At 36.3% G+C, this 19,206-nt stretch overlaps 1 protein-coding gene across 1 annotated transcript in view; it reads right to left on the bottom strand.

Annotated features, from left to right (window-relative positions):
* LOC150096603 (DDB1- and CUL4-associated factor 11) overlaps nt 1-18,932 on the bottom strand; it is a 346,061-nt gene extending 327,129 nt beyond the window's left edge. The window contains exon 1 of the mRNA XM_090408033.1: nt 18,530-18,932. Coding sequence (XP_090264159.1) covers nt 18,530-18,666 — 137 coding nt within the window. The 5' untranslated portion in view covers nt 18,667-18,932. The remainder of the gene's footprint in view (nt 1-18,529) is intronic.
* Nucleotides 18,933-19,206: the final 274 nt, after the last annotated feature.

Raw genomic sequence — 19,206 nt, 5'->3', positions numbered from 1 at the left:
CTTGAATGATGTTAAAGACTACTTTAGGAATACAAACAACTCTTTAGAGTGCAGAATTTTAATGGTACCAATGTTCTGTAGTTATTCACATCTGAACAACTAACTAATATATTAGTATTGAATAAATAACATGACAAGAATGTTAAGGCACTTCTATTTTATGAAGCAAACTTAGATGTCCGAAACATTGGTATACTGGCCTGGTTGGCCGAATGATTAGTGTATCCACTCTCCAGCTAAGATGCTGCAGGATTGAATCCCACTAACTCTGTATAGAAAGGGAATCTGCGACTTCACTCCCTAAACCCTGTGAGGTGTGAGAGTGAAGCCTAGAAGTGATTAAAACCTGCAGCCTCTTGGCTGGAGAGTGAATATGCTAACCACTCGGCCAACCAGACTGGCATACCAATGTTTCAAATATTTAAATTTGCTTCACAAAATAAAAGTGCCTTAACATTCTTGTAATTGTGCTATGACCATGTTAAATTTCCAGTAATAATAACTAACAAAAAGGAACATTTCATTACAAAAGCTTCTGTGGTCTTGTAACGATCATGATGTAAATATTTGAAAAAAAAGGGTAACAATGGTATGCACATTTGTGCTATGCAGGCAACTGGTGGTTAGTGACGATGCATGCCACTGCTCTTTGCATGTGCTAAATGTTTTATGAGAGAGAACCATATTTGATGAAATATCATTTTTCCAACTCTTTGAATGCTCTCAAGTTGAACCTGCAATTTATGTGATCACTGTAGTAACCACACATTAAGTATTGCTGCCACAATACTTCATGTATGGTCTCTGGTGTATGTGCCATCAATCCTGATTTGTGTTTTTTTCTCCTTCTCCATGTCTTTGAAATGTTCAGACATATGCATCTCTCTCTCTCTCTCTCTGCCAACTTGCCTGTCTGTCCTAGGTACAGGTGATCTTGTCAATGTCAGGTTGCTTAAGTAGTAGATAGCAAGGTTTAGGAACCTAAGGATATTAGAAATCATGCTAAGGGGGAGGGGGTAGAAGGTAACTTTGATACCCTGTTGAAATAGTAACTGAAAATCCTGTCTGTGACAGACCACACATAGGGAAGAATTACCGTGGCAATGAAAATTTAGGTTTTACTATGTTCAACTGGTTATCTGGGGATATAAGATTTTTTCACCAATGTTCTGTTATAGCCATTCTTTGGTAGGACGGAACTGAAATAATCAAGTTCTTGGTTTCTTTTTATTTTGTACAATGCCAGTTTTTTTTTTTCACCAGATGATGGGATGTGGCATACAAGTATCGTCTGCTATGAGTTAGCTTCCTACACATATAGCACATGCAGAAGCCAGTGGTGCACATAATGCCACCAGCCATGAAGTGTGTACACAGCATACACATGGGTTCCACTGTTAGTCTCGTGCTCTCCCCCAATATGGTAAGTCCTCAACTTATCCTGATTCGAGTTATGCGGATTCATGGATAAATGGTTGTGGTACTGGTTGGGGAAGGACTCATTCTCAACCTTCATGAATAATCAGGTAAAATGCCCTCAACAACTTTAACATATCACCTATACAGTAAATACTAGAATTTACATTTCCACAATTGGAAAAGAAGAGATAACCAACATTCTCTAGAGTCTATCATAGATAATCATTGCTAGACCCTATCAAGAGTAGTTTGGCATTATAACAATGCCAAGTAGAACAGCCTCATTCCCATGGTTAGACCATTGCTTCTGACCGTCCAACCCAAACACATGCACTGAACACATAACCAAAGTAATCCTCACTAGCATGGAATCATACATTTCCCCTCAGTACTCTGACCTGCCATTCCCTAACTAAACCTTGGTTTTCCAAAAGATGTGCCAAGGCAGTACAGATAAAAAACCAAACATATCATCACTGACTCAGATCAAGAATCCCATCCTCCTTTAGAGCTTATACCCAAGCCTGAAAAAAAAAACTTTCAAAACAGAGTTCTAAAGAGCAAAAGCAGGAAATTAGCAGCCTGTTCAAATAACAGCCGAGCCTTTTGGTCTCTCACCAAAGCAATTGGCAGTAAGTTCTGCCCAACACTATTCCCACTTCTATCATATCCAGATGGCTCCATTGCATCATCTCCTACAGAAAAGGCTCATCTCCTGGCCTCACACTCTGCCTCAAATGCACGCGCAATCGATAATGGCAAATGTCCCCAACCATTCCAGATGCCCAACATACAATGCCCCCTATCCTTTTGCTAGAAAGAGATCAGCAAAACACTGTCTAAATTAGACACAAAAAAAGTCTCCTGGCTGGACTTGATGGCATTCCTCCAATTGTCCTGAAGGTTTGCGCACCAGAACTGTCTCCTGTCCTATGTCGCTTATATATATATATATATATATATATATATATATATATATATATATATATATATATATATATATACGGTCTTACTCCATTGGCATCTATCCCACAGCCTGGAAATTGGCCTATATTCAACCCATTCCCAAAAAGGACGACAAGTCACTGCCGTCCAACTAACGCCCCATCTCACACACCTCAGTCCTGTCTAAAGTAATGGAAAAAATCATCAACACCCAACTCCTACACTACCTTGAAGCTACCTGTCTAATAAACGACCACCAGTATGGATTCCATTGCTGAAGATCAACAGGAGATCTGCTCACATATGTCACCCATCGCTGGTCAAAAGCCATGGAGAAGTTTGGCAAATCTCAAGCGGTTGGACTTGATATTTCCAAGGCATTTGACCAGGTCTAGCACAAGGACTTACTAAACAAGCTACCATCGTTTGGTCTATCCCAAAACCTCTGTAAATGGATTGCCAGCTTTGCTTTCTGTCTGGATGCTCACTATGTGTGGTGGTGGATGACTCCTTATCCTCTCACCATTCAACTAATGCTGGGGTTCCTCAAGGTTCTGTACTCTCAACCAACCCTCTTCTATACTATATATCAATGACCTACTTCAGCTTACCTCCAACCCAATACACAGTTTTGTAGATGACAGCACAATGCACTCCCTTTCTTTTGATAAACCTTACTCCACACAACTCACCTCAACCTACAGATCAGCAATCACCACTGCCCGTAATTCAGACCTCCAAGCCAACCTTCAATGATGTTCAGATAACCTAATCAATTTCAATGCAAACAAAACCCAGTACTCTCTCATTTCTCATAAAAAAAGAACTAGTTTTTCCCATTATTATTTTTGACAATACCCAAATTTCCAGACAATTTGAGATTTCTCTTCTTGGAATTACCCTGACATCAAGCCTCTCCTGGCACAAATGCATAACCATTGCATCCTCAGCTTCTAAAAAACTAGGATTTCTCTTTCACTCAAGACATTACTTCACCTCTGAACAGTTATTAACCTTATACAAATCACAAATCCACCCATCGAATACTGCTCCCATATATGGGGTGTCTCCCCCCCCAAAAAAGCTCCCTCAAATTGCTGGACTTCATACAGAGGAGTGCAATCAGACTTAATGACCCATCTCTTATCCCCCCACTTCACGATTGGTCATTGCACTGTGTGTCTTCTACAAATATTTCCATGGAAAATGTTCATCCGAAATAACATCAATAATTCCCCCACTTAATACTAAGCTCATTGGAACAACACGTGCAGCTGCTGCTCAACATCCCTACACGGCGCACCCTGAAACCCACAGAACAAGTTTCTTCTCCTCCTTTGTCCCTGCAACCGCTATACTATGGAAAAGTCTTCCCCATGATGTGTTCCCTAGGGAATACAATCTACAGTCATTCAAATCTAATGTGAACAAGTACTTCTTCCCCAACCCATACACGGTACTAATGTACTATAGGTTGATCTACCAACCTCTCGTGTATAGACTCAACATAAAGAGTTTTCACATCATAATGACCAGCTGACAAATCTGTGCAAAGGGATCTACACATGGTCTGACCAATGCCTGGTACAGGTACAACATTTAGTTGTTTCTAGTTGAGGATGTGCTCCTAATCATAGCAGCAATATACAACTGAATTTCTGGTCTCATGCAACTGTCAATCCTGGATCCCAAATCTCATTCATCTCCTGGAGCAGAGGTCCACCAATATACAATACAGTATATAGTTGGAGAGCATGAAGGAATGAGCAGGATTGGTTTTAATGTTAATGACAATAACCTAACATTGCATTTAGTAATGATACTATCCTTCTAATTCAAGATAAAACTCTGCATACATTTTTCTGAAGGGATCTGATATTACTCTGTCACTGGATCATCAGCAAACTGAACATCCCATGCCAATCTGCATAATATTTATAAATAAGTGAAATAAAGTAAGGTGCAAGAAGACAACTGGCAGCATGTCACTGGTTACCTCTATTTTTCAAGACAATGCTTCTCCCTCCCCATCTTCCACTTCACCACTCTACCTTGATGTTATCATTCAAAAAGCTAAATCCATGTGACCAACAATCTATTATTCATCCATGTTTTCACTAGCTTATATATCAAACTTGTGCAATAATCTATAAAATGCCTTCTTAATCAATATGCCTTAAAAAGGCCCAAGAACATTCCAGATACAACTCCCCTTTATCCAAAACAATCACCACTATGATGAGCAAGTAGATTATATATTTAGTTTAATCATTTATCCAAGTGTAAGCAAACAAAGTTTGCGCCTGAAGTATCTTCAGTACTGGGGCAACTCATAGCAAAGGCGGACAAAGTTTCACATCACTTGCCTTAGTATCCCACAATGCAAAGCACATCTCCTTGCGGACATGTATAATGCTATGCATAATGGAAAGGGAGGCCTCAATAAAAATCAAAACCAGTCTGGGTAGTGACCCTTCCCATAATGCATAGCATTATACATGTCTGCAAGGAGATGTGTTTTGCATTATGGGATACTAAGGCAAGTGATGTGAAGCTTTGCCCACCATTGCTACGAGTTGCCCCAGTCCTGAGGATACTTCAGGCACAAACTTTGTTTGCTTACACTTGGATAAAGGATTAAACTAAATATATAATTTATAGTCTAACCAAGCAGAAAAAAAATTCCAGCAATTTTCCCTAATTCAGAGTAATTTAATAATAAGGTGCAACACCTTTTGGCAACTCGTATAGATAAATACGACTTCTGCATTGCTTCAACCTTGGTATCACCTCTGGGTCTGGCTCCCACTGATGAGATCCCTAAGGGTCGAAACCGGTTGGAAGCTTGGGTGATGGATAGCAATGCTGTAGCCAATGAAGGTTTAACTGAGGTTTAACTGAGGCTCAGCTGTTGCTGTTACCCAGGTAGATGAGTAATGGATGGCAATGCTGTAGCCCATGAAGTTAACTGAGGCATGGCTGTTGCTGTTACCTCTCAGATGAAACAGTGGTTCTGCTCGGTGGTGGGGTGAGTCTACCACTGGGTAGAGCCAAATGCTGAGAGTTCTGCTCAGTGACAGGGTGAGCCTGTTACTGAGGGAAACAATGCTGAGTTTTTGATCCTTTGGGTCACTCACTGTTGGGTGATCTGGGGGATCTCATGAGGGGAATCCCCACACTTAATACAGGGAAACTGAGCCTTCCCATATGTCTGCAAGGAGATGCGCTTTGTAATATGGGATACTAAGGCAAGTGATGTGAAGCTTTGTCCACCTTTGCTACGAGTTGCCCTAGTCCTGAAGATACTTCAGGCACAAACTTTATTTGCTTACACTTGGCTCAAGAATTAAACTAAATATATAATTTATAGTCTAACCAAGTGGGAAAAAACTTTTTCTCTAATCCAGAGTAATTTAATAATAAGGTGTGACACCTTTAGGCAACTCACACAGGTAAATATAACTTCTGCATTGCTTCAATCTTGGCATCACCTCTGGGTCTGGTTCCCATTGAAGAGACCTCAATAAACCAGTCTCTGGTTAGTGACCCTTCCCATAATGCACAGCATTATACATGTCGCAAAGGAGATGTGCTTTGCATTATGGGATACTAAGGCAAGTAACGTGAAGCTTTGTCGACCTTTGCTAAGAGTTGCCCAAGTCCTGAAGAAACTTCACGCACAAACTTTGTTTGCTTACACTTGGATAAAGGATTAAACTAAATATAAAATTTATAGTCTAACCAAGTGGAAAAAAGAAAAAAAACTTCCAACAAAATGAACAAGTAGACTTCTTTCAAACTTTCAGGCTTCATCAGTAGGTTTGATCACCAAGGTTGAATTTTGAAGAATTTACTAATATAGCAAGTGTAATATAATAATCACTACTTGCATATGGGAAATATAAGACTCGTGTACAATTCAACCTTGGTATGTCTTCTGGGTGGTCTAACACCCACTGATAATATCTAACCTTTAGGTCAGAACTGAGTAGTGGTCCTTCCCAAAATCCACAGTATTATTAATGTTTGAAACAATGTATGCTTTACATTATGGGATACTAAACAATTAATGCGAGGTCTTTAGCTTCTATATATAGGGTGGCCATAAAATAACTTTCCCTCTTTGGAGGCATCTGTAGCTAAAACCAATAAACAGAATGAGACCAAATTTTATATTGAGAATTTTGAAGGCATGGGGAGATGATTTCGGCAAAAAAAAAAAAAAAAAAAGATTTAGTACCAAAAGTCGCCAATAGGGGAAATTTTGGCACTGGCGGGGACGGAAAATACGGATAATTACATTAATTACAAAACGGAGCATATAATTACATTAAAAGCAAATAAAATGGAATAATGACTTAGAATAATAATAACACAGGAACCAGTACTGGTCCCTGTGTCATCAAACACCACATTAGCAACATCTGTTACTGTCTCTTCTTGCACTGTTTTCCGTCCTCTGCCAGGTCTAACTCCTAGTGATCCAGTTTCTTCAAACTTCTTAATCATAACTCTCAGTGCTACAGCTGACATAGGACCTGTACAGGTTATGAAGCCTTCTAAATTCCCAAAGGGCTGCTACGGCATTGCACTGTTTAAGGTAAAACAACTTAACAAGTAAAGCACGCTGAGGCAAGGTAGGACACATATTGAGCACAATTCATCAGTCATTCGAATAACTGCCTGAACATTCTCAATCCCTTTTTAAGTGGAATTGGTGGCGCTGCTGTCACGTACACACAGTAAAATTTGCATAATCCCTTTTACCTGTGTTTACTGCAAATATTTGACTGCTTTTGGCTCTGCACAGCACCAAAATTTCCCCTATCAGCGACTTTTGGTACTAAATTTTTTTTCGTGGAATTCATCTCCCCATGCCTTCAAAAGTCTCAATATAAAATGTGGTCTCATTCCGTGTATTAGTTTTAGCTACAAATACCCCCAAAGAGGGAAAGTTAATTTATGGCCGACCTGTACAATTAGACAAGTTGTGAAGATATTTCATACACAAACTATGCATACTTTGGATAAAGAATTAAAAAAGAATATAATTTCTTGGAAAGTTTAATTTAATTCATAATTAAGTGAAAAAACTTTCTACAACTGTCTTTGATCCAGAGTATTTAAATAATAATAAAGTAATCACATCTTTTCACTATTTGTACATGTAAAATTTATGACTTCTGCATTCATTCAATCCTGGTATGTCGGAAATAAATCAACAGTAAAAAAAGGCAAATTGATATTAATTGAAGGATAGAAAAGCAAAAAGGGAAAGTTTTCATGAATAGGAAAAGAACTGTGTTCCCTGAGTGAAAATGAAAAGTAGTAATACACAAGGATTTTTCAAGCTGTCTGGTCTGAGGTTGAAATTAATAGAAAATAGAATACTATATTTAACAGGATGTTGTTATAGGCCAGGAAATGTAGGAAGCACTGATTATGAAATGTTTAGACAAGTTGTTCTTTTAGAGATACTTGTGCTTTATGGTTTCTTCAATTAATACAAAGAGACAAGTAAATAACATTTATTCAAGGCCATATATTTCAGCCTAAATATTATAGGGCCATCACCAGCAAACAGTAGTTTAATACAAAGTAGAATGTGAGCAATGGATCGATTTGAAACAGTGAGAACCATGCAATGTTATAAATGGAACAATGCAAAGGCATAACTGAAGACATGTTATTAACTATTATTAATTAAAACTTTAATTATGTGTAATTAAAATACTCTCCGATATCTTTGATATTGAGAGGTAGAAATTCCAATTCAAGATCGGATGATGAGTAAGGTTTCTGTGCTTTCTTTAAATACAATGATGGTGTAAGCATGTTTCAGAATATAGGATATTCCAATCAACAAACTCTCATCATGTTCCCATCTTCTAAAGATAAACATTCCCCTTCTTCCTGGTTCTGTCAAGTTCTTTATGACAGCCATCTTTCATATTTTGGACAAACGGAACATTCTGTGGAAAAAAGAATACAAGAACAACAGTCTTATATCACCAATGGGAAATCCAAGAAAATGAGCCTTGCAAAACAGAACACAATATCCTATGGTCTGAAACACACTTACTCCACTGTTGCTATAAATTTGAAAATTTAAAGCATCAAAGCATTACTTCATCATCCAAACTTGAATTGGATTGACTAATTCATGGTTTTATGGCATAAGGACAGCAAAGATTATACTGTGTGGACACAGGTTACCACAGAAAACAGGGTATTAATAAATAAATAATTTTATAGAGATAAATTAGTGAATAAGATAAAATAAGATAACATAAAACTCTCTGTCTCCACCACTACGCCGAACCTCTACTACCAATCATCATCTTCAGCACCATCTACTGCCCACCATCACAGCCAGTATTTTTTGTCTGTAAATTGCGTGTGTTCTGAATGGCCAATTTGTTTGTATGCGGGATGAAAAACCCGAGTTTCTGGGAGAAAAAACCCTGCTACCTCCGTATAAGATCGACTAACTCACCTTCGATTGAAAACGTCCATATAAAGATTCCTCCCGAAAGACTCCCCAAGTTCGATTCTCATGAAGAGAATCAAACTTAGGCCTTTTCCAATCGAAGGGCGTAACGTACCGTCGTTCTTCCAATTGCACTAAGGAGGTGTTTGAATATATTAATTCTTTGTAAAAATTTAAAAATGACATGTAGTTTGTATAAGTCTGATGCCATCTGTTTGAATGTATAGTGATTGGCCAGATAAGTAAAAATATCATTTCTTTCGTGTGAAGCACTCGCACTCCACCAGAATATGACTAATGGTAAGACAGATGTTGCAAAGAATTAATATCTCACACACAGGTCTGTCATCGGCCATAAGTAAATAAGAATGTGTGAGATGACCGAGATCTATGCAGAACCTAGCAAGAACAAATTCTCTCTTCTGTTCCTATGTTGACTAGACTGACAATGCTTAATTTCAGGCTTAAACTCATGCAATCTACCTGTCACTGCTTCCTGCCAGGAGTATTACCATTGGGCAATTAACTTCGATTTTATAAACTAGGTAAAGTCAGTATAAGGGACCATTAAACATTATGTAGAAAAAGTATGAGCTGATCTAGCAGCTGCATTTGCGATGCCATTTCCCTTAATTCAGAGAAGAATTAAGGAAAATGTCTGGGAATCTAACACAACCAAACATAAAAATTAAGGGTATTTATTTTGTACAAGAGTTGTAAGACCTTGCCAAACACTGGATGTGGATTATACACTGGAGAGGAGATAGCATGGAAAGAATTCAAAGTCGGTATAAATTATACACTTTTTTTTTTTAAACTTGAAATTAAAACCACGAATGGTATTTTATGAAGTTACAAAGTCTCAAACTAACAAGATGCAGTATCTATTAAGTGATCTGTAAAGTATGACCCTTTATTATTAATGGTATCTCCACCTTGACGTGGTAAGGAGACTTGCATGCACCAATGACCTTAAGAGCTGTGCAAGTGGTAGCTAAGCTACTGGTAGGGCCTCCTTAGCTGGAAAGTTTGAGAGGTAGGGGCCAGACTGAGTGAGAGATAGAGAGAGAGATACCTTGGTTCTCCAGGTGTGTAAGGCTGGTTACTTAACCAAGTAAAAAATTTCTATAACTCAGATGCTGGAAATGGAAAGTTCATCAGATCGAAACAATAGAAAACGACCCAGGAAGAATAAAGGTAAACAATTAGGAATCTTGGATATTTTAAAAGTAGCTACGTGGAATGAGCGAAGCATAACAACAAAGGAATTAGAATTGGTAAAATAACTAAAAACATTAATATAGCTGTGATAACAGAAAAAAAAAAAAAAGAAATTAAAGGGAACAAAAGAGATGGATGATTTCGGTATAATATATAGTGGAGTGGCCATTTTAATCAATAATAAATGGAAAAATAGAATATGCAAGTACAATTTTGTAAATGATCAAATTATAACAGTTAAATTAAAAACAAACAGAAGCTGCTTAAATATCATAGGAGTATATGTCCCTGAAGAAGGTAAGAAAGAAAATTTCGAGCAATTTCATAAGGAACTACAAAAACAGTTAAATAAATGTAATAAAAATGACTATATATTAACATAGCAGGAAATTTTAATGTTAGAGTCCTAAGTTATCCAATCCCAGATATCTTAGGAAAATATGGAGAAATATGCATGAAGAACAATGGTCAAGAACTATTAAACTTCTGTACTTTCAATCATTTTAAAATAACCAATACTTTTTTTTTCAAAAAAGAATATAAATATCCACTTCTGTAACACAATTGGAAGAATGATGGTACATTGTGCCTTCAATTGGAAAAGGTCTAAGTTCAATTCTTGTTGTGACGGGAGGAATCTTAATATGGGTTTTTTTCAATTAAAGGTGAGTCAGCCAATCTCATACGGAGGTATAGTTCGCCCACCGTTTCCAGGTCCCTGCTTCGCGTCTTTCCAAGAATAGTCGATTCAGGTTTGAAGGGGAGAAAAAAATGAAGGACGTCCGAATTGGTTGCCAACACGTGAAATCACGTGCTTTATAGGTAAAATTTTCCAACTGTTATACAAGCAACATAGTTAACTACAATAATCATAAAAGAGAAGTTAATTTTCCGACCGGTAATAATAAACAACTCATCCCACTATACGGACTGATTACCCTATTATCGGAATGGATTCTTCTTTTTCTGAGATGCGCAGAAGTGTCGAGGGACCTCAAATCGGTGGGCGAACTATAGCAGAGTTTTTTCCCTCTCGAAAACTTGGGGTTTTCATCCCACATACAGGCAAATTGGCCTTCAGACTTAGAAATATTGCTAACACTCTACTCTCAGAAGAACAAAATGGTGTCAGAAATGGAAGATCACGTATAGACAATATTTATGTGCTAAAACAAATTATTGAAAAAAGACAAGAATTTAATTTAGAGACTCATATGGCCTTTATAGATTACAATAAAGCTTTTGATAAAATTCACAGAGAAAAACTATGGAATATAATGAAAACCAAGGATATCCATTACATCTGGTACAAGCTATACAAAGTTTACATAAAAATACAAAAATACAGTTAGGTAATAAATTAACAGAAGTTATTGATATAAATCAGGGTGTCAAACAGGGATGTAGCTTATCTCCAACTCATTCAATATATATATATATATATATATATATATTGATCAGATTATTAAAATATGGAAAACAGCAATAAAAACAAGGTATCCAGTTAATCAGAAGAATTTATCAATACAGTGTAGTATGCAAATGATCAGATTATATTACAACACAACGCCCTTCAAAAATCAGTTTACAAATTAAACAAAACAAGCCAACAATACAATTTAAAAATTTCACATAAGAAAACAAAAGTCATGGCATTTCAAGGGCAGGTTCATGTTAGATTAAAAATAATTATAGAAAATTTATTTTTTTATAGTGTATGATGATATAAAAGCCGTGAGACCCCATTTTAAGGGGAAGTATGGCACCATCTCAATGCCCCAAATTTTATCCATGCTCGGGCATAGCTGACAAATCAGACCTATGGCTCGGTCTCAAATATTCCTGACTATAATCCATGGGTGTGTTCACGGGTCCAGTTTGCCTGCTTGCAGGAAGAAAAACCCCAGATAAACTGGGGAAAAAAACCCTGCTGTCCATGCCCAAGACCGGCTAGCTTGGCTATGTATGAGAAAGATCCTTAACCCGGCATTAGTAAGGTGGTGGTGGTGTCACAGTTATTTCTTTCTATATCTTTGGGGGTCTGTGACACCCCCCACCTTACTAACGCCGGGTTAAGCTCCCCAAGTTGGTGACGAGAATTAAACCTAGGACACTCCTTTCCCAGGCATATGGTTGCAAAGCACATAGCCACTCAGGCTAACCACACAGATATTATAGAAAATAAAATAATAGAACAGATGACACAGTTTAATTATTTAGGCTGCATAATAACATATCTAAAAGATAAAGATATAGATGAAAAAATAAGGAAATTTCAGAAAATCTGTGGGACAATTAAAAGGGACACTGAATAAAAAAACAAGATGAGAAACTTGACTAAAATTTTATAAATGGCCACTCCCACACTGTTATATGGTTCAGAAACACATGGACGATTAAAAAGAAAGATACCATTGACACCAATGGTATTATCTTTCATTGACGGCACAGCTTTGCTAAAGGAAGGTATAATTTAGTAATCTACTAACTTACTGCAATAAGGTAATATTAGCATTGGAGTGGGAGATTTTGCGTGCATGCTTTAGGGGTCTGTTTTAGGGCTATTGTGTTTGATCTATATATTAATGACATTGGAAAAGATTTGAATGGATATATAGTTGTTTACAGATGATGCAAAGTTGGGTGAACTATGAGGAGTAGAGCAGATGCTGTAGCCTTACAAGAAGACTTGAATTGGCACAAGAGTGGGGATGCCAGTTCAATGTTGCAAAATGTAAAGTTTTAAAATTTGGGAAACAAAGATGGGATGCAGAATTTATGCTTGGAGATATATATTGGAGGTAGAGGAAATAAAATATCTTGGGGTGATGGTAGATAAGCATCTAAAATTTAGAGAAATTGCCAAAATTGTGAAGACATCGCAATGAATTCTCGCAATGATGTAGAGGACACTGACTTGTAGAATTAAGGAGATTCTGGTTCCATTGTATATGGCTCCGGTAAGACCACATATGGATTACTGTGCACAGATTTAGTCTAGCTGTGAAAAGGATGAAGAGGTGTTGGAAAGGGTCTAGAGCCGATTGACCATAGTTTGATTTCTGGAATGTTGAATATGAAGAAATATAGAGATGATGCAATCTGCAGAATCTAGTGGATAGGAGGAAGAGGAGTGATATGATAGAGATTACAAATTGGTAAAGGGCTGTTATATGATTAATGTTGAAGTGGTTTTCATAAAATGATGATAGAATGGTAGAGAACAAGAGGTCATCCCTGGAAGGTATATAAGGAGGGTGCAAGAAGCAGTTTTTTGAGCGGAGAGTTGTGAATGATTGGAATGCACTGCCTGAGAGCGAGGTGTCTTCAGAGATTCTGAATGTGTTTAAGGCATGGTATGATGAGCCATATGTATAACAAAAGGGATCTCCTAGATGAGTCTGATTCTATGGGGGTCTAGGATAATAATAATAACTGCATTAAAACTAAAAAAATACCAAAAACAAACTTCAGAAAACAATTAAGAATATATACACAGATAAATTTTATAATAAATACACAGAACAAGGACAATTTGAAGAAACAAAAAATAAAAGAATTAGACATGATGACTCATTTATTAAGGCTCACCTTATTTAATTTAGTGATGGATGAAGTAAACAAAAATGAAAAGTGTGGAATACAAATTAAAAATGAAAACTTAACACTAACTGGATATACTGATGATATCTTACTAGCAGAAAATGAAGACCTACTAAAGTTTACTAAATGTATGCAAACACTATAGCAAAAAAGAAAAATATGAAGTCATCAATAGAAAAAAACGAAATCATTATGAAACCAAATTTCAAAACCATTACATGTAAATTAGAAATGATTCTTATTATGGGCAACTCCAAGGAGTCCTTAGACTCATCAAAGGAGAAATATCTTATCGAGGGAGAAATCAAGGGGGAAATAATTGAACAGGTTAATAAAATAAAATACTTAGGAGCAGAACAAAATAACTATAGCATTAGACAAAATGAAGTACAAGAATAAGCAATAAAAGTTAGGAAATTATCTAGATGTCTTAAGAGCCTCATCTGGAAGAATAACATAAGTAAAGAATAAAACTAATATTCTAGAGCAGTGCTTCCCAAACTTCTGGATGTCAGGGCCCCCTTTGCAAAAATTAAAATATTTCACAGGCCCCCCCTCAAAAAAAAAATCGTAATAGAGAGATATTATTATAATATTTATTGTATTTATATTCAATACAAAACATACACAGCGAATACTGCAAAAATCAAATGCATATATTACATTTTTTGCCTCTTACCGTTTGGTTCTGAAGACGATGCGGGCTGTTCTGGTAAAATATGAAATACTGTCCTTTTTTTTTGAGTCTGTTTCTGCGTCTTCTGATTGTTTGCGGGATTTTTTTTTAATTTTTTATCAGCCACTTCTCCATCTCAGGGTTAAATTTTTTAACGTAGAATAGATCAAATAATATCACCACTTACCGATACTGGCACACCACAGACTGATAACATGAAATTAGTGAATATTACCTGAATAAGGGAATCCCCGGACCAGGAACATTTTTCTCTTTTGTGACTTTTCTCCCTTTAAGGAATTAATCCTAACGCGAAACAGACAACAAAGGCAGGTTATTAAAACGTGCATATGATTGGTGCGGTATTAACAAAAGATCGCGCAACCGAAAGATAAAAGCATAGCTGACAATTGAGTTGAAATGCTAACTCTCTTAAACTGAATTCCATATGTGAAACTGCCATAACATTCATTATATATATATATATATATATATATATATTACTTAGTTTTAACACTTTTACGAATTTTAACACGTTCGGTTGAATTTTATTGCTGCCTTGGAAAATCGAACTCACACACATCTAATTAATAACAATAGTTTTTAGTTAGATACTGTGTTTACCCATGCAACATATGGTTTTGTTTCAGTCTATACAGCATAGTTTCTGTATGAGGGGACATGTGATTCATTAATTAGTGTGTTTTTATCCCAGTTGTCTCTAATTGCACTATTTGTTGAGAAATATATTACACAGACTCCTCATACCTTATTCACTGGTATAATAAAAGTACTTGTTTTTATTGCCTCTGCAGTATAGTGGCTGTTAGGAAGGGGTGTTGTTTACCACTGCAAGAAAGTTACTATCTCCCCACACGAACTTGTTTAAGCTTTTTTTCATGTGTGAAGTATATGCGAAACTTTTATTGGTAACAGAAAACGGATGACAGTGATAATATAAAACGAGTTTTGATATGTATATAAAGTCAATATCAACAGTCCCTGATTACGAACACGTGACGAAAGGGACAGGAAGATTTGGAGCTTCCCTGGAGAGCATTCGAAGTAAATACAATTAACCACTGCTTTGAAATTAAACATATGAATAAACAATATTTACTAATATTCATTAAGCGCCGAAATACGCAGGAAGCAAAGTTTGTGAACCAACACCAACGTGTGAATTTTTGCATTAAAATATAAAAAATAACAAAAAAGAAATATTAAATAATAAAAGTAAAATACGTTTCTTTTAAAATAAAAAAAATCTAGTTAGTCTTAAAACATTATAAATTTATTTTCATTATTTCACGGCCCCCCCTCAACAAAACCTACGGCCCACAAGGGGGCCGCGGTCCACAGTTTGGGAAGCGCTGTTCTAGAGTATCTTATGGATAACATTTTCTTGTTATGATGACCTCACAACGAAAGGTCATAGAACCTATAATACTACAGTACCATGTATGGGTAAGTGATATGTTTCTTAAAGAGATGGAGGTTGTACTCAGTGGAAAGACAGTATGGGGAAGGAATGAGAAGTTTGTTTGGTATGTTTAGAGTTGGACAATGTATGGGCATTGGTCAGTGAAAGGTTAGAAGAAAGTGGAGGAATGGCAGAGACCATTTCAGAGGAGCAGTGCTGCCCACGAAATTACCTATAGAAACAGGAAGAGTATGAGAATATGATTGAAGGATGACATGCAACAGAAACCCATGTAGCAACTATAAAAATCAGACAAATTAATGCCACTATTGAGATAATTTTTATTATTATTAACATTAGACTTCATGAGTCCAACTCATCATGGGAGGTACACAAAAGTTCATCCAAATGTGCCTTAAACTTATTCAATGTCTACATTCATAACACAGTAAAGCAATGCATTCCACTCACCAACCACTCCACACAAAGAACCTTCTCACTTCTCTGCTTACACCCTCCTTACACAGTTTCCAGGGATGGCCTCTTGTTCCAATCACCCCTCCCATTCTATAAAAAATTTCTTTCATGTCAACCTAACAACAACAACCCCTGACTAACTTACATGCCTCAATTATATGCTCTGACCTCCTCCTATTCACAAGGCTTTGCAACTTAAATTCTGTTTTCATACTCCAAAGACCACTTACCACCTTTGTGAGCCTTCTCTGGACCCTTTCTAACATATAAAAGCATGAAAACCAGGGACCAAATCTGTGCAAAATAACCCATACGACACCTTATATAATGAAATCATAGCCTCTTTATTTCTGCATGTCAGAGTCCTTTGAATCATTGCCATTATCCAATGTGATGACCCTGAATGTGGTCCCTGAATTTCAGATCCTTGTCCATCACCACTCCCAGATATCTCTCTCTCTCATCTCCTTTAAAGTTTCCCCACCAAGTGCACACTTTGCATTCCATTGTTGCTTACCAAATTTTAAAACCTTACACTTTTTTTACAACACTGAACTGACAGTTCATACAATCTATTCAAGTCCTCCTGTAAGGCCATAAACATCTGCTTGACTTTGCATTTCTCTCTCCAATTTTGCATCATCTTCAAAAACTTATAAAGTTTTAACAGATAATACAAAAAACTTATAATGCATTTAAAAAACTTTTAAAAACTAAGAAAACTGAAAGTGCAACAACATTAAACAAAATCAAGAACTCACATTTAAAGAAAATATTAAAATACAGCAAATAAATGACCAAAAACAGAAAGAAGGGAAAAATCATATAAGATAGAATGGAGATAGCAGCTGAGCAAAGAACTGGATGCCAAATGAAAGAGAAGCAGATGAAGAACAAGATGGTCTTGAAAACAGCAGCACTACAAGCAACTAAATTCAACAGTGAAGGAAGAAGGTCGATGCACCTCACTTCCACTGGCCTTTGATAATATCCAGATCTTTATGCATGGTCAGATATTTCTTCTTGGCCTTTCACAGCCACCTCTGCATCCAAAAAAAAAAAGTGCTTTTCTGATCATTTTTCTCATCTATGCAACTCCTAACACCATACAAATCCCAAATCTGTAACATCTTTGATATTGTATTACATAGTGAGGTAGTACATTATCTTCTTCTTCAACTGAGATCAGTCCACTGCCAGACAAAGGTCTTTCCCAATTATCTCTACTCCATTCAATTTCTAGCTTTTCTGATCTATTGCTTTCTGGCATTCCTCTTCCTTGGTCATCCCCTCTGTCCTGTCATCCAGAGGTCTCCATAGCCATCTTGCATTAAGTACACTATAACTCTCTACAAATGTTCAGTGCTATTCAGAAGAGGTCAATTCTGTTAACTATTGATGTATACAGTTTCCATTCTCTCTCTTCTGCAGGTATACTGTTCTGCTGAACAGTTGAACAACACTCATGAAAATACATATAGAAGAGGCTAACACCATTCCTCCATTTTCCTTCAAACTCATAACACATAGGCAATTGATCAGCATTTACAGTACAACTCCAAAAACCTTCAGTCATTTAAAAAATATATCAAAAGGTTTTTCCTTTCTTCTTGACTAACCTGTCCAAACACAACACTGATATGCTATATGTTTCAACCTCTAGTGTGTGTGGTTATGATATAATAACAATAATAATAAAAGCTATTAATTTCCACTTCTGCATACAACTAGCCAACTCAACTTCAGCTGAAAAGCTCCCCGCCAATAAGACAGGATTCAAACACATTCAAAAGAAGAGGAAGGATAGGGTTCTTTCTGAAAATTAAGCAGAAGTGATGTTTGCAAAGGAAGATTGAGTGGGGAATAGAGAGGGAATGAATATACTGCATTTGGCTGGACGGCAGATACATTTACACTAGTTAAATTTAAAGATGATAGACCTCCAGATGGATCTAGGGATGGCAAAGAGATACCTGACGATAAAATAATAATAACCTATTTATTATGCAAATTTTATAGTTTTACAAAGTTTCTAAAAATGACTTAAAAAGTTTTTCAATAATCATACTGTTGATCAGTATTTTACGTCTGCATCAATAGTAATCAGTCATACAAAAAAGTTATTTTGAAAATCATAATTCTGAATACGACGAACAGTTACTGATTAAGCATTTTTTTATTTTAGGTATGTATTGGCAGTTTTCAATTCCACTGGAAATTTTCAAAATTGCATCCCAGACAAAATCTTACTAATCAGTGACTCAAGAATTCTTACCTTGTAATTAAAAATTGTAGTATGGTTGCAATATCTGTTTCTGGATCACTTTCTGCATCAGAATCTCGATTCACGATATCGTTCTCAACATCTAACCAATCCCCCCTTATTCTTGCAATTGATGTATTAGATCCCATGCAGCTTGTTAGTCTTTCCAAAAAAGAAACAGTTCCGTATTTAATAGCAACAATATACTTATTATTAATTTTCAATCGATGTAGACTGCGTACATGTTACATTCTCTTCGATTACTAAGCGACACATACTATTTTTAAGTGTAACTATGTACATGCAAATAAATCATTCTGATACAGCAACTAGCAGAGGTTTTTATTAAATCATTTAACATAGCACAAAGTAATCATGACAAACAGCAACATATACATCAGCTGACCAAGTTCCATTCTCACACATGGATATGATATCATATGTGGATGCAGAATATCGTAATCAGTAGTTAAAAATAAGCGACTTAAAAATGGATAATAAAGTCACTTATTTCATTGTATTATTAAACTCTAGCCCTTTTAAGGTATTTTCAAATGAATACCTTTTGAAATTATTCGAATTTTTATTAATAACATCAGAAATCTCATCTACGCTTATTTCTGGTGGATATAATCCCAGTCACATTTATTAATGTTTACCATTTTTAAAACTCAGAGCCAATAATTAAT

The sequence above is a fragment of the Typopeltis vanoorti genome, chromosome 18 (assembly GCF_054136105.1).
Source record: "Typopeltis vanoorti isolate ZY-2024b chromosome 18, IOZ_Tvanoo_1.0, whole genome shotgun sequence".
NCBI classification, from domain to species: Eukaryota; Metazoa; Arthropoda; class Arachnida; order Uropygi; family Thelyphonidae; genus Typopeltis; species Typopeltis vanoorti.
This window is presented reverse-complemented; position numbering and strand designations above follow the sequence as displayed.